This window comes from Ambystoma mexicanum, chromosome 6q (genome assembly GCF_040938575.1).
Source record: "Ambystoma mexicanum isolate Mex_15411 chromosome 6q, UKY_AmexF1_1, whole genome shotgun sequence".
Classification (NCBI taxonomy): Eukaryota; Metazoa; Chordata; class Amphibia; order Caudata; family Ambystomatidae; genus Ambystoma; species Ambystoma mexicanum.
This window is the reverse complement of record NC_090937.1, coordinates 652772611-652797429: the sequence shown is the minus strand read 5'-3', so window position 1 is coordinate 652797429 and position 24819 is coordinate 652772611. Positions and strand designations below refer to the sequence as shown.

General features: G+C 49.3%; 1 protein-coding gene across 1 annotated transcript in view; it reads left to right on the top strand.

Moving 5' to 3' along the window:
* The window catches only part of ADAD1 (adenosine deaminase domain containing 1), a 1643060-nt gene that overhangs the window by 480354 nt on the left and 1137887 nt on the right, over positions 1-24819 (top strand). The window contains exon 6 of the mRNA XM_069631143.1: positions 18288-18413. Within this exon, the coding sequence (XP_069487244.1) occupies positions 18288-18413 (126 nt within the window). The remainder of the gene's footprint in view (positions 1-18287; positions 18414-24819) is intronic.

Sequence of the window (24819 nt, the reverse complement as noted above, 5' to 3'; positions counted from 1 at the left end):
GACTCATGGTTTCATGTAAAAAATATAAGTACATTTATTTTTAAACCATTTGTTATTAACACGACACTTCTATTAATTTAAAAACCACTCGTAAAATATACTACAACTAACCAATTCACTTTGTACAGTATTATTCAAGGTAAGTAACATGTGTTTGAATGGACTGGTGTTATGAAACAGAACACGTTACTGTGAATATAATTGCGATCATTTTTTGACAGTTCGGTGTACTAGATAAACGCGTATGCCCGGCAAGACATGCTACCGGGGTACAAACACACTTAGCACCCGAAATACCCAGAGAGTGTTGGGGGCAAAAACCACAGGCAATATGTTGGTCAGGCAGGCAGAATCGAAGAACACACATAGACAGGAATTCAAGAGTCAAGGGGCCGGAGCCAAAGTCACGTGACACTGTGTGCCTGTTGTCGAGGATCACACAATCGGACAATTCGAGATTCAACGATGCCAAGAATACTTTGATATTGTCAATTTTCGGAAGCAAAAGTTATAAGAAGGAGGGAAAAGTAAGGACAAGCCTTAAAGTAGAGAAATAGGGATTTCACCCAAAATTCCTCAAACAGGACACAGTACCTTTTTCAAAGAACGAAGCTGGTGCCACGGCAGTTGTTCCTGTTGGTTTCCCGCAGACCCACGCTTTCCTGCGGCTTCATCACGAAGAAGGACGATGAGTGGGTCTGCACCACACAGGGATGAGGCCGGCCGCAGAGACAATGAATACGGGGTAGTTGCAGCAGTCGACCTCTCCTCCACTTCTCGTCGGTTCCTTGTAGTTCCAGTGGCGACTCTCTGACTTCCAGCCCAAGAGACCTGCCTTTTCTGCGCAAAACCCCTCATTCACACAGCCTGGCTGTCAATCACCCAGCAGGGGGGCTGTCCAGCTCGGACAACCACTTTGCCCAATCATGACAAAGTGTGACTTGGGTTTCCTAGGATACCCTGTGCAGGGGGTGACTATACCCCTCCCTCACATTGAGCCCACCTAGACACCCAGGCGCCTTGGGGAGGGCTTCTAGGTAGAAGCCCGCCAAAAGACAGCGAACAAAGAAGGCAAACCTGGTTTGCCGAGCAAAGTAAAACACCAGAAGGAGTTTAACAAAAAGAAATGGCGAATAATGGTGAATAAACCACACCGGAGCCAAACGAAAAAGGATTTGGTCCACCGGGTTTAAGTCTGAGGCTAACACAATAGCCTACAATATTACCACGGTTATATAAGATAACCGCGGTAGTAATTTAGGGTAGATACCACTGTCACCAGCCATGTCTAAATGTTAAAAGAGCGAAACAATGCTCTAGGAGTTACAGATAAAAAGAGTTAACCCTTCCAGCACTCCATGAAAGATGGTGTGTACTGGATCTGTGGTTAAATTTGACTAAGTAAAGTTAATGGCAACTTTACCCTTTTCTGGTCGACAGTAGTCACCTCAGAAATGGAGTCGGTGGGAAGTCTTAATGACAACCCTGTGCCACTGCACAGGAGGTGCTGTGTGACACACACAAAGAAGGGGGCTACTGGAGTGGTGTACTCCAGAGCCCACAATCACAAAAACAGGTCAAAACACATAGCAAAATACAAGTAAGAGTGGGGGAAAAGCTCACACTCTTACCAGGTGGAAAGAAACAACTCCAGAGATCCAGCAAAGCTGCTGAGGGACTCACTAGGTAAGGGAAATTAGCCATGAAATGAGAATTCTCCCTAACAGTTACTTACCTGTAGCTGTTGTTCTCCAGCATGGGTCTGGCATGGATTCACATGCAAACCCTCCCGCCTACCCCTCTGTGGCTCTTCACTTGGTCCTACTGCCACCTTACGTGCTACCAAATCTGAGGATGGCGGCCAGGGGAGGGGCTTAGGCAGAGGGCAGTCATTGGCTGGGGGCATTATGACCCAGAGACCAGTGATTGGTTACTAAGAAAGACAGTTCAGAAACAAAATTGATACTGATTTTTTTCTTTACCGAGGATTCCCAGCCTGACGACAGGGAATATTTATGAGCATGTGAATCCATACCAGACCCATGCTGGAGAACAACAGTTACAGGTAAGTAACTTGTTCCTTATGTCATATAGTGCATTCCATGTATATTTGTATTAACGGAACATTGACTCCAATGTGGGGTGTGGTACATTCAAAAATGGCGGGACGTAACCATGAAGTGTTCCTGATGTAGTATGCTAATAGTCACAATACCAAAAAAGCGATGAAGCACTACAATGGGAAATGCTGCTGATAAAAGCTTAGTCCTCTTTCTCTCACTTGTACACCAGACGAAGCCCGTGTAGGGTGAAATGCTTTGAGTTTGTTGTTTTTTTTGCTGAATTGTGTGGGAAGCTAAACCCACAGGACACTGGAGGATCCCAAGTACTTCATAAATTGACAAGGAACAAAGAGACATGTATAGGTTTGGAGAGCCAAGACCAGGGTCTTTGGCTACAAAAGCTTGCACTTCAACAAGGAACTGTGCCAATAGTAGAAAAAAGGGAAGCCCTGTAGGGACACGAGCCCCTTTGAGGAATTAGAGGAGCTTCTTCAGAGAATCACCAGAAGCCACCCCAAGAAAGACTTGTTGAGGCTATAAAAGCCTGTCCAGTAGAAGGTGGTCATTCTCCTGGTCCCTTCTTTTCTTTGAGCCTTTTTGTACATTGGTAGGGACAGAATAGGGTAGTTTGGGACAGAGGACAGTTTATTACTTTGGATAATCTCACTCACAATGAGCACCCTAGTTAGATTTGCATTGCGCAGGACAAACACTATCATATTAGGGATAGAAAGGCCTTTTTCTTATTTAAATAAAACTAAATGCGAAAAATGCCACTAGTGACTGTCTCCTTCTTTTGACCTACCACCTACACCCAGTAGCTTCTTGATAGCAAGACCGGTTTGTGCCATCTATTGCTCGCCAAGATCCAGTAACAGGCTATGTTTGCAGCCATCTTGGGTGCACAGGAAAACCTGTGTTACCAAGTGTGTATGTTTTATATTAGTTCATAGAAGTAGTAAGGAATGAGTTCTAGAATATACATATGTATTGTGGCAAACTAGCACAATGTTTTTCACGTATTATATGTCTTTTGTTGTAAATTCTATTTTTAAATGTTATTATAATTTAAAAAACATTGTATCAAGTACAATCATGAAAAAGGATGAAAAAACTTAAATGTAAAATAAATAAAAGAAAATGGAGGGAACGTCAATTAGGAGAGGAGAAAAACACCAGCATCCACATGCAAGCAGTGTCATGAGCAACAACAAAGTAGGAGAGCGAATTCCACTTTCTTCACCAGGAGCAGTGCTAAACACAGTTAATCCAGCGAGCACATGGTGCTCGTGCAGCATTCCAAACTGAAATTAATGGCATCCAACAGTTATAGCTTGACTAGAAGTGACAGTGCTCATGGCCATCTGCTTCGAATCGAAAAGTGATATAAACTCTGTTTATCTTTGAGTTTAGCGTTGGCATAGATAAGTTCACAGTACGTGTTTTCCATTAAATTGCAGAACCATTTGTCCCTTTGAGGGACTGCGCCTATGTACGAAGTCATCGCTATTCTCCGTCTGGCCAACAAAGACTTGTACGTTTATGCATATTCTGAGGAAGTTTGCCAATACAGCCCAAAATTCCCAGCAATGGAGATATGGGTAATTCTGTGTGAAACATCTTTTTAAGCAGTTTAAAAACCCTCAACCAAAAGGAGTAATTCGGGCCGTAAACCGAGGCCAAATGATGCTCCTAGTGACCCCTCGAATCCCAATCTTATGCAACGATCCAACAAGTCTGAAAATATTTTATGTAATGAAGAAGGGTATGATCGAGCCAGTGCTAAAACTATGATTGCAGTAGTTTATGCTCAGAATTTAAGGAAAACCTTTGTAGTTTGCCTACAAATAGACAGCCACTGACCCTTTGTCAATGCAGTAGACCGATAGGCATGACAGAGCGATCAATCCCTTAGCATCCAGTTACAGGGGAGGATTAGGATTGCTGAATATGAGAATAGAAGTACAATCCTACCCTGCATCGCTAAACAGTCTGAAAGGGTTGTGTTGAGATGAACAACAAGCCCCCATAGTTCAACCTTATAACAAATAAACATCTCCAATGACGTCACTGCACTCCTGCCACTGAACTCCACCTGGTAATAAAGTGACCATCCCCTACTGTTGTAATTTTGATTTTACCAAACAGGTCGATGAAGCCTGTCTCATGATCAATTGGCAGACTGGGCCTTGCAAATAATATGAAGGATTGGGGCATAAACCGCCGGGTAACTGTAAGTCTTAACCAAACATGTCCACAGCTTCCACATGCGGGAAACCGCCTTCACCTCACTGAATGGCATAGATCATTAGGGGCTGCTCTATAAATAACGGAGGCATCTCTGGTTCAGGATCAAAACAATACGAAGCATACAGGGACTGGAAAAAAAATTCAAGATTCAGTACTGTCCGACCACCTTCTGCAAATGGTTGTATCACAAACTCCCAACTCCCTCGACTCTATTTGCCAGACAATATTTACGGTAAGGAGAAGAGCTCGGAGTGTCACAAAATCAGACTTGCAGATATCTATGGGAACATTAAGAAATAGATATAGGAAGCACAACCTTTTTGATGAGGAAAAAAGAGGGCATTCCTCGAGAGGGGTAGTTTAACTCATGAATTCACTTGCCTTCGTAGTTGCTCAAACTCAATGGGGGGTGTAAGGGTGCAGAAGGGGGAGTTTGACACAGGTGGCAGAGTGATTGCTATAGACATTTATTTTGAAATATAAAAGGAAAACCTAGCTGTCCCCATCTCTATGAGCAGTTTCCCTGGCTCAACTAAAACTCGAAGGGCTCTGTCAGAATGTCTGTATAAATCAATAGCCCACTGTCCTGTGTCAAAACCCTTAATCTAAAACTAAACTGAAGACAAAGTAGACCTTCTTGGTCCAGAAGAAGAACTCCCTTCTTTTGTACTGTGGATAAAAGTGTTTTCATGCTTTTATTCCTCCTTAGGGGAATGGCTCTCTTCCCGGATCAGAAATGTCCTTCAGCACAAAAGACAAAAGTACTCACACTTCCCTTGGCAGGCACACTTGTCTATCTTTTAACACTCTGTATGAGAAAGTCTTTTCCAACTTTGGGTACCAGGAGAATGCCTCCCTTTTCGTGGTATATTGTGTCTACAGTTCAACATCACTAGGGGGAATGACTCCCATTACCTGGCTTTGGTTACCAAAAGAATTGCTCCCTTCTCCTGGTGAATGGCTTTCACAGTTAGACGCAATCAGAGGGAATGACTCCGTTCCCCTGGCCTCGCTTTCACTCTGGCTTTACAACTACACATTGTAAGTCTTTCACCCTGAGGGTCGCATTTCCTGACATCCCCATCTCTGTATTGGGGCAGACTTGGTTTACTCTCCTGCAAAGTACTGCCACAAGGAAGATGACTCCTGCTTTTCTTCTCTTGTAGGTGCGGGTCCCAGACCGTATCTCTTTATTGCTTTGTTCTGGCAGACCTTGTTTTCTCTCCTGCCTGGTACTGCCACGAAGAAGATGATTTGTACTTCTCTCTTGTGGATGTGGGTTCCAGACCCATCTTTCTCTCTGTTTGTGTTCAACTCCCTGTGCTCACTTCTCCCTCAAGGGTTACCTCTCTGCCCTGTGTTAGTTTCTGCCCTGTGTTAGGCAGAAACCTGTGCAGTTCCCTCTGGGACCACTGCAAAAGATTTAGGACTACAGGTGTTTGGCAGTAAACCCACTTGGTAGCAGTCTGTACCACACAGATTCACTTGGTAGCTGTGGCTGAGCAGTCAGACTTCCCTCAAGAAGAGTTAGGCAGTATACAGAGTATTCACAATAGGTCAAGAGCACACAATAGAACAAGTAAACACTGACCAGGGCTTGGTGTAAAAGAGATATAATTATTTATTTAAAACCACATCTAGAAAAACACACAGGGACTAATAGTAAGCAATTCAAAAACACGGTCACTAAAAGAAATACACTCCCTTAAAAGAATATTAGACAAGTCTTAAGTAAAGCCACACTTATTTTCAGACAGCGTTGAGCGCTTAACGTAGATGGCACTCTAATCATTTGTTTTAAAAAGGGAGAGAAAAGCAGAGAATAAATTGAAACAGATCCCAACACTTTTACAAGAACATAGCAAGGGAGGAAGGCAAAGTAAAACCGTGAATTCAGAGTTAGTAGGCCGGATCCGCTTTAAGAGGATCCAAACGAAATGTGTCCAAGGTCACACGGTTGCAGTGCACCAAAGTCTTGTAATGGTTCAAAAAGAAGTTGGATCAAAGAAAAGGGACCAGTTAGAGGGTCAACGGGGCCATCCCAGTCCAGAAGGTTAAGGAGTTATTATTACCCTGTTGCAATCTTTAGAAAGGGAGGCCTGGCGGACACGATACCTTAAACTGGTGAGAACGCTCCAGCGGGGGCAGTTGTTCCTGGCAGCGGGTGCAAGTCAGTGCTTCGTCCGGGGGAAGAGAGGATCTCGTCGTGGAGGAAGACAGGGGCCCATTGCACTGCCAGGGAATAAACAAGCCGCAAAGTTTCTCAGGTACAAGGAGCGGTCCGTTGATTCGCGGTTCAGTGGTGAGTGGCTATCCGGCCGCCGGGGTGCTTGGCCCGGGCAGTTCGACCACAAACCTAGCTGGGGTGCGAAGAAAGAAAGGTAAACTGGTGGTGCCCACCAGTCAGGGAAGAAGCCTCTCCAGCCGAGAGATCTTCTCTGTCGTCGGGAAGTGGTGAGTCGGTTCCGCAGGGCTCCACCAGTGGTGTCGTCATGGTAGGTCGGCTCAGCTTCTCCCTCGTCGGATTCTCAGGTCATGTGGTGACTTCTGAATTTCCAGTCCCCAAAGCCCTGCTTTTATGCAGAAAACCCCGATTCACTCAGCGTAGCTGTCACTCAAACATGCTAAGTGGTGAGCCGGCCGGCTCACCACTTGGGCCAATCACACAAGAGTGCGACTTGAGTTACCACGGTAACTCAGTCCAGGGTGCCTAAACCCCCTCCCACACCCCCTGTGGTACCCAGAAGGAGTTGCATCACTTTTGGAGGCTTATGTGGAGAAGCCCGCCAAAAAGTGGAACAAAGGGCTCGACTTGGGTTGGAGTCACAGAAGAGAACACAAACGCAATTTTGGAATCGAGTCTTGGCAAAAAATACCAACCGGAGAATTAATATTAATTAAATAAACCAGCGGTATGTTCGAGGCTATGAGAATTAAATAATTAAAGTTGGTAGCCTCGAACAATGGGAAAATCCCATAGGAAAGTATTCGCGGTCGAATATAAAAAGTAGTATCCACTGCCACCAGCCAAAACTCTATCAGGGGGGACGGAAACGTGCCCCCTCGACTAACAGACCCCGGGGCAATTGAATTGCCCCGACCAGTACGTCCACAATATGATGGTTTGTACTGGTTTCTGTTAATAATTTGGGACTAGTAAAGCCAATGGTGACTTTACATGCCCTGGGAGACAGTAGTCAGTCCCAGGGTATGGAGTCTATGGTGGGATGTCATTATGACACCCCTGTGTTACTGCACGGAGGGTGCTGTGTAACACACATAGGAAAAACGCATGAGACCCTATGGAGTAAAGGACCCCACAGCCCATAAAACACATTACCAGTCAAAGGAATACCATAATCATGTCCAAGAGTGGGAGGAAAATAGTCTCACTCTTGGCAGGAGGAAAAAAACAAACTCCAGAAATCCAGCAAAGCTGCTGGGGGGCTCACTAGGTTAGGAAATTCAGCCTAAAGAGAGAATTCTCCCTAACACCCTGGCTCTGTAGGTTCTTATCTGATCCGTTCTTCTGAGTCTCCCTCAACTCTCTTATGCCCCTACCAACCGTCCCAGCAACCCAGATACCTTTTGTTTTCTCACTGGTGTCCTCCGGTCGCTTTTGGGCGTTCTCTTCTTCTGCTTTGCTTTTTCCGGGGCTTCCCTAACCCTCTTAAATCCTCCGACGGCTCTGCAGCTTCTGCTCCCTCACAGACTGTGCATCTGGCTTTGACCGCACGGTCCAGCTTCTTCTCTGCTCTGGACATCTGCTTCGCCAGCTTGTGAGCTGGTCCTTCCTCTTTGGACCGATTAGGGCCGCCTCCATGCCAGCGTCCCATTCAGCAGCCTCTTCTTGTTTCCGTGCAGCATCACTTCCCTGCTCGCGTCACCTCAAGGGATGGGTTTTGAGGGCAATAGTGAGATATGGTGAGGAAGGATAGCTCGAGGGCAAGGTGTTAGTGTTGGAAGCAAGACAACACAGCGTAACACAGGTTTGAATCCTGATCCTGCGCTTAGAAACCACTCGCTGGTATTAAGCATGTTATAAAAGAACAATTATAATTATGGACGGGTGTAGAGTGTTGGTGGAGGGTTTTTATACCGCGCTGTCCCTAGAGGTCCTCCCTTGTCCCCAGAGGGGGAGTCTTTCCCCATGAGTTCCTCCCGCTGTGCACCACCCCCAGAGGGACTATATGGTAGCGCCCTCATCACCCAGGCCTAATGGGAAGGGGCTCCCCCTTCCGGGTGAAGTGACATCTTGTGATACGTCTCAGGGGACGTACAATTATTTTCAAACAGTTGAACTCTGTTATCACGGACATAGACACTAATGTACCGAAGACCTTTGGCACACCAAGCTACTGGGAAGTGTGAGAAACCTGAGGGTATCCTCACTTCTGCTCCACCTGACTCTTCTGTTCAGGTGGCCAGGGAAAGGCCATCGCTCTTGGATCCCAACCCTTTGGGCGGAGAAGCGATGGAGGATCACTTAGTGGAGGGTCCTCTGGGATTGGGAGCGGTGTGCCCACAGGCGAGACATGGTATTCCCCTTTTCCTATTGATGACCAACCTAACCCTCCCCAACCTTTATGGATTACTGCAAATCCGCTCCCCTCAATTTCCCACACTTGACCTCTGATAGTACAGGGACGAGGACGTGGAGACTTAGAGTAATGAACACTAAACCTTCATAGTCTGGCAAGCCCAAGTGAGGATACACACCTGCAACCTGTCAAGTATTTGCAGTTGTATAAAGAGAGGGCTAGAGAATAGCAGAGAGCGCAGCAGGGAGGGCTGTATGGGAGAGACCCTCAAGAAGGCAGCTGTGGTGGAACCTGATAGGGAGCCTGGATGTCGACAGAGGTCCCAGAGCACCTTTGGAGCCCAAGGCAAGTTGTGCCGTTAGGCTGCCACCAGAGCCTCCGTTACCTAAAGAAGGCCGCTCGGGCTGCGAGCGAGGAGAGAGATAGAGGGGACGCTGTCCGTGTCCATGGAGCAAGGCGCAGCTGCCGGTGTGTGCTCTGCAGGGCATGGAATGCTTGCAGGGCTTGCAGAGACCAGCCCACTCAGCTAGGAAGCCAAACAGAGGCCGTGCAGCCACCGGAGGTGGAACATCGAGGACCGGTGAGTGAAAAGATGTCCCTCTTGACCAGGGGTGGCCTTAGGGCCAAAGTGCCACATGACACTGTTCGACTTCCGAATTGAAGGAAAAAACTGAAATCAAGTTAAAATATGCTTTGTGAATCACAAACTGAATGAAACCTTTAAATTAAAGCAACATTGCACACGCTGAATATTGAATTGAGTGAAACCTTATGAACAATGCGTTGAGTGATGACAACTAAAAGGGAAAGTGCCCTTTTTAAAACAATCTACGGAAAAGAGCGCAAGCGTGAAAGAGAGTGCGACAGAAAGGTGGGGAATTCCAAAAGACCACCTCAAAGGGGTTTTTATGATTGACTATAGTGCTGCAATGCCAAAGACTGGCAAAGAGCTGTGTGACACATAATGACATAGCCTAGAGGCTGACAAAGGGAAACCAGGAGAGAGTGAACCTGCATATAAAAGCCAAGGGGCCAATAACGTGAAGTTAAGTGAAGGGGAATTTGGACACGGGTAAATATGGAAGAACCTGTGTGGGCTGAAGAGCCAAGGGTTCCTGGATGCGTGACTTGTGATGGGTGGACCCTGGGGTCTGACAACTGCTCCTAGACCACGGAGCCCTGAATTGTGAAAGGTAAAGACAATACCAACAAGGAGCACTGCAAGTAAGCTGGTGATGCAAACCATAAGGAGGTTCAAGTTGGCCTGCATTTGTGTTGAACTTTGAAATACTGAAACAAATATCAGTTGTTGCATTGAAGTCTTGGGGAAGGGAACCCTGAGACCTAAGGTACCACAACACTGTCTTGAGGATGGAGCCTCAAGTCCTTTTTCTTTTGAACTGTGTTGCTTGGAACATGGGAAAGGGAACCCTGAGGATTGTGTGGAACTGTATTGCCTTGAACTGGAGAAAGGTAATCATGATACTTTTTGGAACTTTCTTTAAGTTGCGCAAGGGGAGCTGAAAAGGAAGCTAGGAGCTGGAAAAAGCTCAGAACTTTGTGTTGATCACCATTTCCTTGACTATTGACATCCCTGCACATTGTTTAGCTTTATTTGTGAGGGCAAGCATAGGTTTTGGACACACAATACCTCATTATGACCCTGGCGGTAAGTATCAGTCATTACCGGCATGGCGCAATTACCGTGTCCGTGCTGGCAAGAGACCGCTAAAAGCATCCCATTACGAGTTTGCGGGTACGAGCATTGCGCCATGCTGTTAATGAAATCACTGCCATGCCACTAAAGGGCTAAAATTCCACTTACCGGCATCGTATGCAGTGCAAATAGCACCCCCGGCATCCTAGCTATCGGCATTAGCAGTCACCGCTAATAGCGGTGACAGTAAATAAGCGGATCCGGAAGTAGCGTCATCGCACAGGAATGGGAAAGAGCACGGCGGCCATCTTTAAAAACACAATCCATTGACATCCTCTGTAACCAGGAGACATTTGACCCCCAGAACTCCCACACACCTCAACCACCACCCCTCTGATATCAGGATGCCAAAAGTTGTTAAGAACAGCGGAGATCGGCTGCGGCAGGAGCGCTTCTCAAGAGAGGAGCTGACCATGTTGGCAGAAACCCTCCAGGAACATGCAGACGTCCTGTTTGCAACATAGATGACCCGACGGGCGCTGCTGCGGAAAAAGCAGATTTGGGCTATGGTCGCCCAGAGGGTCAATGCTGTCGGCACAACACCCCGCACCCCAAAACAATGCCGCAAGCGGTGGGACGATCTACATCTCTGCGTGAGGAGCATACTGGCGGCAAACAGGAATCTTGGGATGGCGACAGGTGGAGGTGCTGAGTCGCCCCTAAAACTCTAGCCATGGGAGGAGATATGTGCCTCCACCATAGGCATGGAGTCCATAGAAGGAGTTGGGGACATGGAGCCCCGTCATCAGCCGATGCAGGTAGGTGTCTCAAATCTAACTATGGCAATACCACCACGATGATGTCCTGATGAATGGGAAGTGCAATGATGCATACCAGGGTCCACCAGACACATTAGCACAAGACTGCCTACAGCCAACGCAGAGCACCACCTTGTCCACATGCATAATGCAGCCCATTTCAGTAGCTACCCACATGCCTCCATGCATCACCCACCCAAGAGTGAGACAACCTGTATGCCACTCCCTCCAATATGACTCATCCACCAATCCATATCAATGCAGCCACCACAATGCATGCTCAATGCCCGTAGACCCATCACTAACCCTCTCCCTCCTTTGGTCCCCCACAGGCACACAATCAGACAGCGCTGATACAACACTGGTGCCACTCCAGCTAAGAAGGCCAGGGCCGAAGAGGGACAACACTGGCCCTCCACTTCAAGGGGTACAAGGAAACCCCTAAGACAGGAAATGGCCAAGAGCACACCACAGGCCACCGCACCAGTGTGCTCCACGTCCACAACCTTGGCACCAACAACAGCCAGCATCAGCCAAGTGTTGGCCGCCGAAGGAACTGCATCGGCTGCAAGCAGCACCATTGGAGAAACAGCTGCCACAGCAGCAATCTCTGATGATGAGGAAGGGGATGAGCTGCATGTTGACACTCCCCCCCCCACTGGCCCCCTGCATTCCCCCCACGTGTCCCCATGCAGCCTGCCCGACAACAGCATACACCAGCTATCTTCGGCAAACTCGTGGCCGGCTACTTCCAGCCCAACCACACCTGTGCAGGAGGAAAACAGTATTTTGGACACCCCTGAACCATCAACCACAGCCCCAAACACCCAAGAGGGGATGCAGGACATTATAAGGCGCCAACAACAACTCACTGGCCTGTTGACACAGCATATCACAGAATGTGGTAGTGCTAGGGAGGATATGCGTGATTGTGCTGCTTCCCTGAGGTCAGCTATTGAGTCCAGTTCAAAGGCCAAATGCGCTGACTGGCCGCAGTGCGGCACATACTGTCCAACTTGGTGCAAGCAATGCGGGACATGCGTCCATCCGAGTACATCCTCGGCTGCCAGTTCCACCAGGACCAGCCCCGTGTGCAGGTCAGCCAGGAACCTGCGGCGATCAGACAGGGGTGCACCTGTTGCTGGGAGAGGGGGATGTCAGTAGGCACAGCCTTGTGTACTGGTGCCACATGGTCCACTGGTGCACAGTACTGCACACCATGTGTTGGGGAGTAGAGGGGGGAGGGAGGAGTGGGTGTGTTGGGGAGTAGAGGGGGGAGGGGGGAGTGGGTGTGTGGGGTGGTGGGCATGTTCACTTTGTTTTGCCTATTCAATGCACTTTATGGTTAATCAGAAATCACATGTGTGGACATTGCTTATTGTGTAAGTGTGCTTAATTGGTTAACAGTCTACATTGTCCATGTCCCGGACACACCCTGTTCCCCGAGTGCCATCTCCATGTAACCCACCCCCGTCCATGTCTGCTAGAAACATTGGTTGATCAGAGTCTGACGCATGGCACGTCCCTCCTGTGCATCATTACGTCCCTGAGGTGCTGCCCCATCCCTAACCTCCTCAACCTCATTGTCAGGTGATTGCAGTTCAGCGTCAGTGGGCAGGGGCACATTCCGTCAGATGCACTTATTGTGTAGCATGACACATGCCATGACGTTCTCGCCCTCCTCCTGATGCCCATACAAGTGTGCCCCACCAGACCTGCTGAGGCAGTGAAAACCTGCCTTCAAAAGGCCAAATGTCTGCGCAATCACCACACGGGTACGTGCATGCGCATGATTGTAGTCCTCTTCGTGCATGTTCTGCGGGTTACGAACTGTGGTAAGGAGCCACCTCTTCAAGAGATGTATGAGTAAGTTACCACATCATAATTGACCTCATTGAGTGACGACATAGCATGCATGTATTTCTTATGTTCAAGCCCATTTCCATGCATGGATGGAGACACACAATGTGACTGGTATGTGTGTATTCCTCTTATGGACTGGTTTGCATGCCATCTACTAGTGGGCGCAGGGGGGTCAAGTTCTTTGTGAGTGCCCATGCACTGTTTTACTCCACAGTGGTTGTTTCTGTGATGTTGAAGATGTCCGGTGATTTGTATGCTTTCATCCTGGCACCGTTGATGTCAGCCTCATGATGATCTCATTACGCACAACAAAAGGTGTCGTACAATTCAGTTGGGCCTCTGTGTCAGTGTAGTGGTGTATTGATGTTTTTGACCCTCATGTGACTCCTTTGTACGCAGTAATGGTGGACTGTCCTTTCAGTTGATGGTTTTTGGTGCTGTGTATTGGCCATAGTCATTGCTTGTACCTGCATTTTGATGAGAGGGATGCAATCTGATTTGGTACAGTGCACATGCAGATGGCTGTGGAATGGTTGTGACACAGCTTCATTTACATGGTAGGCTGCTTGCATCTTGCATTTTGTGGTCATGTATCATGTCCCCAATGGTGATGATGGTGTCCCGGTTCGAGACGGTACAGGGTGTGGATTTGCTCAGCGCTTAGGTTGAATGGACTGGCTCTGATGCGTGGGATTGGGGGCTGCCTGCGTGGTGCCACTGGCTGTGCTGGTAGGGCATGCTGGCCCTGCCTTGCCCTTCTTCTTCTCCTGCGTCTCCTCTGTGCTGCCTGTTGTTGTTGTTGCACTTGCACTGCAATCAGGTCCTCCAGCCCCAGCATTGCTAGTAGTATTGGGGTCATTGTGGAGTGTGACTGGGTGTAGGAAGGGGTGGGGTGTGCTCCTTTTGTGCTTGCCCAGTCTGTATGGCCTCTACCTGTGCTGATTGTGTGCACATGTGGCAGTTGGGAACACTGCACATGGCCGTTTACGGTTGGTCCGCGATGGCGGTATTAGCACCATGGCGGTAAGGTACTTTACGCCCTTCACAATGGCGTTAATTGCATGTCCGCCCGACTCATGATGTTCCCCACTTTGCGCCATGCCGGTATTTACGGCATGGGAGGTCGCGTGCCTGCGCCCTTGGCGCTTTTAGCGGCACCGTTAATTACGGTGCCGTTAATAGCGCATTGTTCAGTTATAATCAGCCGGAGCGGTAAACAATGCCGATATTCCTTTACCGGCATCATTTGCCACTTAACTCCAGGGTCATAATGAGGCCCACAGACATTTAAGTTGAACTCTTTCACTCAGACTTCCCTTAGATTTGTTCAGGTAGGGAAATCCAACCTTAGCATAGGGCAAGTTAGGCCTTCTACCATCCTGACATTTGATTTAATAAACCATTTTGTTTTAAACTTTGAATCTGTTGTCTGTGTCTTGCTTCATGATGCCTTCATAGAAGGCAGGAGAGGAGTTGGAGTAGCCTCTTTGAGGGAGGAAGCTTCAGATTGTAATGTATTTACCATGTGTGACGATTCTTCGAATGGCATCACTTCTCAGGGGGGAACCCTTTCCTGTCTGGCTGTGGTGGGACTGCCGCTAACCAATATTCCCCCTTTGGGTGGTAGAACATGGGAGAACCTTGCAGGGGCGGATTCAACCCCTAACCCCATGAAGAGTTCATAAAGGAAATTTGAACATCTCCAACATGAAAGTTCTCCAAGGTCGAAGATCCTTGGTTCCAGTGGGTGATTCCCTTGCCCTGGATTCTTTCTTAATGCAAACAATTCTTGGTCTAACAGTTCTTTGTGCCTTTCTTGGCCCACAACAGTACTGGTTTTTACAAAGCTGCTTAGCCTTGTAGTTCCACTTCTTTAAAAGTTCCTTCTTGTTTAGCAAACAGTCGTATATCCTTTCTTGTGAATTTCTGTAGTTTTGCAACTGCCTGCTGTACTCCCCTGCCAGGACATCTTGTGCACTTGTGATTCCCTGGTATACTCTCCTGCCAGGGTTTTCGTGTAATTCAGACACACTTGTAACTGCGTGGTTTTTCTTTAACTTTCACAGTTACATATCTCTCTTTTGGTGTCTTACATCTCCTTGATATATCATTTGCTTCTGGGTCTCCCTATATTTGCATTCCATACATTCATATATGGCCTGGGTCTTTATTGGCAATGCTTTCTTGTTTTACAATCAGTCTCTTTATTGCCTCTGTTTCTGTGATTTTAAATGTAATACTTTGTACTTGGCACAGTTGCCGAAGCACCCCAGGGTCCCCACTATGTCTGGGTTGACTGACCGGCTGTGTGTGGTGTCTTCTGTCCCGTTTGGGCTTACAAAGCACAGATTTGCTGCCTGCGTTCCACTCTAGGCTGCTCTTGCGTCTTTCCGGGCTGTCATGCAGCTTGGTTTCTGCACGCCTGACCTGCTCCAGGTCCCAGTATGTGAAACGCTGCTTTCTTCAGTTGCTGAACACACAGGAGTCTTCCACTGGCTCCTGGCGTGTCTGCGGTGTGTCCGCCTGTCGCAGCGTTACTCTGCTTCCTCGCTGGCAAGCCGCTTGGCTCCACCACACGGGTTTGTGCTTCTAAGCTTCACAAGCCTTGCAGAGGTGTGCAACGACTTCTCCCAAACAGCAGCAGCCTCTTAGCGTTTGATTTTGATCTTTAAATGTCCCGAGCACTGGTGCATTACGAAAACAGCTATAACGCTCATTGAGCTTGACACTCCCTCTGCTCTGCATTGTTCTTTCGTTCCTCCTTGTCACAGTATTTTGGTGATTGTGGGAAAGGGAGTCCACTTGATGTTGATTGATACAGATTACTTGGCAAAACACTTTAAATGGTTCTGAATGGTGAGCCAGTACTATGTGATGGATAATTAGAACTGGAAAAGGTAGGTTATGAGCGTTTACATTTTAGACCAGGGATGGAAGGTTGGTCTACAGAGTTTTGGGGAATTGTTTCTCTACTTTCCACCAACGGGGTATAGATGAATGGCAATTGGCCATTAGGGTAATGGGTATCAAGGGGTCTTCTTCATGGGCAAATGGGGGATACCATGTCTCATCCAATGAAGACATGACATCTCCCCAGAGGATGTCTCCTCCCATGTGATCCTCTCTCATATAACCGCCCCTAAGGTCAGTATCAGGTAAAGGCTGCCATCCCCTGGCCACATGGGACAGAGGTTACTGCCGGGAAATCAATGTCTCCATTGAGTTCATCACACAGTACCGGGACAAGTAGGAGGTGAAGAGGCGATTCATTCACAAAGATGTGGCCCTATAAAAAGAGGAGACAGACTCACCTTGCTGTCAAGCTGGGCCAGCCAGCCCCAGAGTACCAGAGATAGAGGAAGCTGACAAACGCGGGAAGCTGAAAATCGGGAAAACCAGAGGTCCGACAACACAGGCGAGAGCCGGAAACCATTGCTGTCTGGTCCTGTGGCCGGACCAAGCCCAGCTAGAGAAAGGCGAGGCAGTGGCATGACATCCAGGAGGAGGTGGACCATACGATCCACTAACTGTGCTGACACTGCAGGAAGCCCGGGTTCGCAGGGATGCAGCAAAGCCAGCAAAGCAGCCAAAGGCCTGGGAAAGCAGGCGCAAGACCAGTACTGACCCCTATCAGCACTGATACCCGTAGAGAAGGCCCCAGAAGGTAACAGGGAGCTTGGGTGGACCGGCAGGGGTGGGAAGACAAGGAGTGGGTCTCTGCTTTGGCCCGTTGGCAGTAATAGTCATAAGACCACTGACCCAAGAGAGAGTGAAGGGTGCGTCAGAGGAAGTTTTCCTCGTTGCAGTGGCAGTGACAAGACCACTGACCCAAGAGAGAGTCTAGAGTGCCTCAGAGGGACGTTTTCTACTCGCAGTGGGAGTCGTAAGGCCGCTGATCCAAGAGAAAGTGAAGAGTGCATCAGAGAAATACTTACTCGTCAAAGTTGCAGTCATAATATCACTGAAACAAGAGAGACTAGAGTGCATCAGATGGAGAGTTCCTCACTGCAGTGGAAGCCCTAAAACCACTGAACCAGACTTCAGTAAAACCTACAGTAGAGGAGAGATTCCCCACTTTAGTGACTGTTATAGGTCCACTGATCTGGACCAAGTTGCGTGCTGTTACAAAGACACTTGCTGAGAGGAAGTGGGGTCTGAAGAACAAACTCTCGACACCAGGATTAGAATTGCAGCATGGAGGGCCCCCAAGGAGTATACCTTTAAAAGAACTGTGTCAGGAATGTTATTGGCTGAAAGACACCCTCAGAGCAGACCAGGGGAAGGGAGGCATTCTCCTGCCACCTTCCTCGAGAAATAACTAGCAAACGGAGACTAAACGAGGAGAAAGGAGGCATTCTGCTGGCTCGTCCCAGTAGTGGAAGAGCCTTTAGTGCCTTTTCCTTTTTGTACTAGGAGGAGGGAGTCATCCTCCTAGTTATTCTTGTTTCTGTCTTTCCTGTCTTTTAGTGGGGGCAGGGCTAGAGTAGTAGCTTGGACAGAGGATAGTCCGATGACCTCTGTTTCCTACTTCTGATGCTGTGTCACACATGCTAGCCTGAAACGTTCCCCAAAACCACCTCCACCTCCTCTAGTAACAATGGAAAATTAATTGCCCAGTCCCTGATGTAAAGAAGGCTAACATGGGCATAAAATAGCAGAAGTGTATGATCTTGAATAGATGACCCATTGTCATGGTATTCCCTCAGAATGTCATTCCCCATCGGTGTTGCTGGAGCTCTTTGTCAAAAAGGAGGTGGAATCTATAGTTCAAGGTAAGAAAACATTCTTCTATCGAGGCTGTTTACATCTGGTGGTATTCGTTTTATTGACACCATGTTTGTGGTAATGTTCCTATATTGGATAAAAGGTCAAAAACAGCAATTTGGCTTTTCCAGATGCTTGAACATATTTTGTGATGTAATGAAGATTGCACACAGAAAACATACTTTTTCTTTTGTGACGATGCTCGAATGCTAAAAGCTATAATGGTTCTTTGTGAGGCTTTAATTTTCTAATCCATACAGTTCAGGTTACTTTCATTGTGAAGTTCATTTTTTAAAATGAACCACTATTTTGTTTTACATTTGCTTTTCAGAGGGTAGGAATTCTGCATTTGAAAACATTTCAAGAGCTGTAAAGGAGATGTTTGATAAATTGATCTCAAACCACCCGGAGTATGAAAGCTGTAGCAGCTCATTGTCTGCCTTTGTGATAGAAAGAAGTAAGTGGTATTTTTCTTACAAAAAATTTAATTTGAAAATCATTTTTGCACACACAAGTATTATCAGAAATGCCAAATATCCTACATGCCATTTTACATTTGTGCTTCATTCATTTCTGATGTAATTGTTTTAGATTTATTTTTGTGGGTGAACAAACCAGGTTCTGTGTAATTTGTTGATGCAAACTCTGGTTGATCTGATTATATCATGTCATGCCTGTTTAAGTTGGAATTCACCCACAAATCAATTAATAGTACCATAAAATCCAAATCATGGAAGAGAATCTGTAATTTTCAGTTTTTTAAAGTGTTTAAAGCAGCAAAGGGGGAAATTCAATTCAGAATCAGCTGTAATGTAGCCTTGCAAGAGACAGATTTCAAATCAGCGTGGAGATAATTTTACAATGTATAGTTTCGAAGTAACATTTGACAAATCTTTTTGGGAGGACCAGGGTGCCAGAGGAAAGCCTCCTGCTGTATAATGCAACTCCTGAAAATTGTATATGGGTATCACCCCAGTTCCTCCTATACTAACAAATGGTAGGAGAGTCCTTCCCTCTACACCATCAATATCAAAAAATATCTGCCACAGGTTGCTTTAATGTTAGTCCCCAGTGGGCTTTCCTAGAGAACAAAGGTGAGGTAAACCAAACATCACTGAGGGAGGGAAGAAAAATGCACCCTAAAAGTATTTTAGAGCACAGAAATACCTCTCTCTGATTGAGCTAGAACACAGTGGAAAAACCTGCCGCTCCCTATCCAGCAACAGAGCTCTGGGGGCTTGCCTGCTCAAGCCTGCGCCGGAACGAGAGCCGGTACGATGACAGGGGTCGCAGCAGGAAGGGAATACATTGATGCAGCCACTGCCGAGCGGTCCCAGCTCTGAGGCAGGGAACGACTCACAGAGCTGATACAGAGGGGATTCTGCGACAGCTCACACACAATGCCGCTATCAAGGTCATGCTGCAACGGGCCACACATGGGACAGGGACACGCCAGGAAACAGATAATGGAGATGATTCTTACCTGAAGTGGCAGAGCACCATGGAGAGCCTGACAACGCCAGGGGAGCGGAGCTCTTTTACAGTACACAGCGGCAGAGGGAAACACGAGGGGAGAATGACAGCCATGGCAGGGGGAGGAGCTGCACTGAAACAAGGAGATTGGTGGTTTAGGGTAAGGAGGAGGCTAATTGGCTGCAACAAAAGGGTGGGACTATAAAAGGGGCAGAAATCCCTGCTACAGTCTTATACCTTTTGCCTTACCGGACTTGTTACTGCCAGAGGAAAACACAGAGGAGTGGGTGGGCTATCAGGAGTAACACGAGAGAGCACAGGAGCCCCTATTCTGAATGGATAACCAGAAGTAGGACTGGTGAACTTGGAAGGGTGGAGAAACCCCAACTATGTTATATTTTGACTGCTCCTACTGAATACTGCAATAAACCTTAAGTACTCAGATCACTAGTCTGCGTTCGGTTACTCTATTGAGTGTTCTGGGGTGGAGACGGAGCAGACAAAGAATAGTTGCTGATACCAAGGTTGCATAGGTACTTAATATTTTCCAGCATGGGGTCTGGCATGGATTCACATGCTCATGAATATTCCCCGTCGTCAGGCTGGGAATCCTCGGTAAAGAAAAAATCAGTATCAGTTTTGTTTCTGATCTGTCTTTCGTAGTAGTAACCAATCACTGATCTCTGCGTCATACTGACCACAGCCAATGACTGCCCTCTACCTAAGCCCCGCCTCTGGCAGCCATCTTCAGATTTTTACCGCACGTTCAAGTGTTGGGATCCTCGTGCTATTGCTCTCGAGCGTTAGTGCTATTTTTCACGTTTTTTCTCAAAAAAAATTCGCTTTTTTCGGTCTAAAGAGCCTCAAGCTCCACCGTTTCTTCATCCGATCAACGGGGACCCGTGTCAGATTTGTCTACGCCCCTCAAGGGTGAAGATTTCGTCGAGCCACGCTTTTGGAGGACTCCAGAAGTTTCTCAGGCCCATCTCGGACATGGCCCAGGAGAAGGGAAGCTCGACGCCCGGAAAGCTGTTCAGGGTCTGCCCTGGATGCCAGCTTCAGAATGTCTTTAAGGAGGACGAACACTCCTTTTGTCTTTACTGCCTACATGAGGACAAGATGCACGTGGAGAAGGACTGTGCGTTTTGCGGCAATATGTCGGAGCGGACCATGAAGGACCGCCATCAACGTCTCGCCAACTGGCTGGAAGGGAAGAGCCCGTCAGGCGAGAAGAAGAGGAAGAAATCCGAGCGGTCTTCTAAGACCTTTGAGGACGCCCCGGCGACGGGGGTCCAACACAAGGCCAAGCACCGCGAGTCCGCTGGCACCGGGAGCGCCGAACGGTCGGGCTCTACGGGCGCCAGGCAGGGCGCATCCTCCCCGGCACCATCAACCACGAGCCAACGCTCTGGTTCGGGTAAGAGGAAGGCCGAGCACCGGGCGAAGCTCCTGGAGAGGCCCCGGTCGAGCTCGAAGGCCCCATCGGAGGGGGAGCGAGGCGGTGACCCTCCCCCCAAGGAGAAGGCGGTGAGCGCACCTAAGGTGGTGAAAGCCTTAATCCATCCGGCCAAGGCCTCTATCGAGACAGTCGCGGCGGCCCTGCCTCAGCCTGTGGAGGATACACCAGTGGTGGCGACCTCGGGGCCCAGAGTCTCCCTGCCACCGCGGAGGGATTCCTCTTTCATGCCCATCGACAGGAACCCCGTGAAACCTCCGACGGAGAAGAAAAAGGGGGGGCAGGAGGTCGTCGTGGATTCGGCCTCAACCTCTGAGGAGGAGCTGGTCGAAGTCTTAAGCCACGGCGTTGGCGTGGAAGAAGACCAGCCCGTCGGGAGGGACCCCGACGTAGGAGACGACGAGAACGTCGAGGGTGCCGACGGGGCTCCTGACCGCCCGTCGGACTCCCCTCAACCAGTGCCGCAAGACAACTCGGCGGTCATTTTGTTGGCTATACAGTCCTTATGCTCAGAGATAAGGACGAGACTGCCGTTATCACCAACGGAGGAACCGCTCCCGACGGGGGACCCGGAGCCAGGCCCTTCTGGGAGCCCTCCCCCTAAGAGAAGAAGGATTCATCCTCCACCTCCTTTTCAGCCATCGCACCCTGTTCATCCCTCCTCCCCGTCCACGACACTTGGGGATGATACGGGGACTGACACGGCCGCGACAGGTACAGACAACGAGGTTTACGACGAGGATCTCCCGTCGTCACCTCCCACCCGGGCTTCCCCGCCCGACGAGATTGGATCGTTTCACTCCATGATCGCCAGGGCATCCAAGCTTTTCCAGCTCTGCCCGGAAGAGAAGAAGGAAGGTTTCCTTTATCAACGGCGCGAGGCCAAGAGGAAGACGGTCCTCGCTGTACCTCTACTGGACGATATTTGGGATGAGGGCCTCGCCCTCCTCAAGAACCCATCCACGACGCCGGCTAGAAGGTATCGGTACGAGAAGAAGTACCGGGTCCCGGACACAGCCCCCTTGTGCCTTCGGGCACAGCTGACCCCGGACTCGGTCGTCTCCGCGGCGACCAGGAAGAAAGCGGGGGGGGGCGCGGCCTCTATGTCGACCTTCCCACCGTACGGCAAGGGAAAGAAATTAGACACGATGGGACGCAGAGTCATCTCGTCGGCAGCGACAACGATTAAGGCGGCCAACGCCTTGGCTATCGTAGCCCGCTACGACAGGGAGTTGTGGTACAAACTGGCCCCCCTGCTGGACTTCCTACCAGACGACAAGAGGGCGGAAGGAGAGGTGGCGTCGGACCACGCCATTACGATAGCGACGGACATCGCTGACACTGGATTTCGCCAGTTGGGCAACGGCGTGTGCCTTAATGCACTCTGACGGCTGGCATGGACTTCCAGACCCCCGGCCACCAGGAGACAGTGACCACGGATGCCTCCCTGGAAGGGTGGGGAGCGCACACTGAAAATCTGCACGCGAGAGGCCTTTGGCTCCCGACGGAGAAGTCCCTCCATATCAACGTCCTGGAGCTCCGTGCAGTGTTTTGGGCCCTCAGGTCCTTCCTTCCGCCCCTAAAGGGCAAGGTGGTGAGGATCTTCACCGACAACACCACCACCATGTTCTACATCAGGAAACAGGGCGGTACCAGGTCCCCAGCCCTGTCCAGGGAGGCGCAGGATCTGTGGCATTGGGCCGTCGCCCAAGGGATGTTTCTGGTGCTGTTTCATCTGGCAGGGATAAAAAACACCATCGCCGACTCACTCAGCAGGGAGCTGCGCTCGTGCCACGAGTGGGAACTACGGCAGGATCTAGTGGACCGCCTCTTCCGACGGTGGGGCACACCCCAGATCGATCTGTTCGCGACGGCGACGAACTCCAAGTGCCGGAGGTTCGCCAGCAGGTTTCCCCAGCCGAGGAGCATGGGCGATGCTTTCTCGTTCCCCTGGGAGGGCCTGTTTCTAGAAGCGTTCCCTCCATTGCCATTGCTGATCCGGCTCATCAACCAGCTCAAGAGGTCACGGTGCAGGATGATCCTCGTCGCACCTGCGTGGCCGAGGCAGATATGATTCCCGGACCTTCTGGACTTGTCAGCGTCCCCGTCAATCAAGCTGCCAGGGGACGCGGATCTTCTCTCCAGGGAAGGAGGCGCCATCCTCCATCACGACCCGAAGTCGCTGAACTTGCAGGCCTGGCTTCTGCAGCATTAGAGTTTGGAGGATACGACATACCGGCCGACTGCAGAGAGGTTCTTGCAAAGGCCAGGGCGTCCTCAACTCTTAAATGCTACGGACACAAATGGAAGAGGTTCTCTGTCTGGTGCCACGCACAGAAGATTAACCCTCTACGGATTACGGCTCCCCAAGTACTGCCGTACCTACTGACGCTGGCCAAAGCTGGACTGGCACACGCGTCCATCAAGATTCATCTTGCTGCGATCTCCCGATACACCAGAAGCACGGGGCGGACGTCCTTGTGGTCTCATCGTCTGGGGAAAGAGTTCATGAAGGGACTGTTCAGATCGTTCCCGCCGGTGAAGGCTCCGGCCCCGGCGTGGGAGCTCAACGTGGTGCTGACCAAGCTCATGGGACCTCCGTTCGAGCCTCTGCATTCGGCTCCGTTGAAGTTCTTGTCGTGGAAAACTGCGTTTCTTGTGGCCATCACCTCCGCACGACGGGTGGGAGTGATCCAGGCCCTTTCCTGCAAGACCCCGTGCTTGACTTTTCACGACACGAGGGTAGTGCTCAGGACGCACCCCTCCTTCATGCCCAAGGTGCCGTCGGACTTCCACCTCAACGAACCCTTGGTGTTGCCTGTTTTCTTCCCGTCGCCTTCGTCGCCGGCTGAAAGGACTTAGCACTCGCTGGATGTGGCTAGAGCGCTGAAGTTCTACGTGGACCGCACGAAGTGTTTTCGGAAGACATCACAACTCTTTGTGAACTTTGGACCTGTCAATCAGGGGAAGGCTCTCTCGAAGGCTTCCATTTCCAGATGGCTCTCCGGCTGTATCATGTACTGTCATCGGTTGGCAAACCGACCTCTGCCTGGCCGTACGAGAGCCCATTCCACCAGAGCGATCGCAGCTACCACGGCGTTCCTATCTGGTGTGCCCTTGCTGGACATCTGCAGGGCTGCTACGTGGAGGTCGACGCACACCTTCACGAAATTCTGCTGCGTCGATCGGGATTCCAGGGAGGAGTCCAGGGTCGGCCAAGCAGTGCTGCGCAACCTGTTCGCCTAAGGTGAGGCTGGTGAGGAGGTAAGATTTGCTTAATGTTGAGTTTGATGTAATGCTTAATGTTGAGCCTTTGCCACCTCCCGTGGTTGTGCATGTGTGTACTGCTATGTATTCTTTATTCATGAGCATGTGAATCCATGCCAGACCCCATGCTGGAGAAGGAACAAGTTACTTACCTGTAACTGTTGTTCTCCAGCATGGGTCTGGCATGGATTCACATGCAAACCCTCCCGCCTACCCCTCTGCGGCTCTTCACTTGGTCATACTGCCACTTCACGTGCTACCAAATCTGAAGATGGCTGCCAGGGGCGGGGTTTAGGTAGAGGGCAGTCATTGGCTGTGGTCAGTATGGCGCAGAGATCAGTGATTGGTTACTACTACGAAAGACAGATCAGAAACGAAACTGATACTGTTTTTTTCTTTACCGAGGATTCCCAGCCTGACGACGGGGAATATTCATGAGCATGTGAATCCATGCCAGACCCATGCTGGAGAACAACAGTTACAGGTAAGTAACTTGTTCCTTATATTGCTATGTATCCCAGTTTTGTGTGCACATCTCCATTTTAGATCCTATAGGCTAGGGGTTTGCAACCTGCAGCTCTCCAGAGGCTTTGGACTAAGATTCTGATGATCTCTCACCATTTGCTATACTGGCTAGGGTTGATGGGAGTTGTCCAAATCAGTTAGG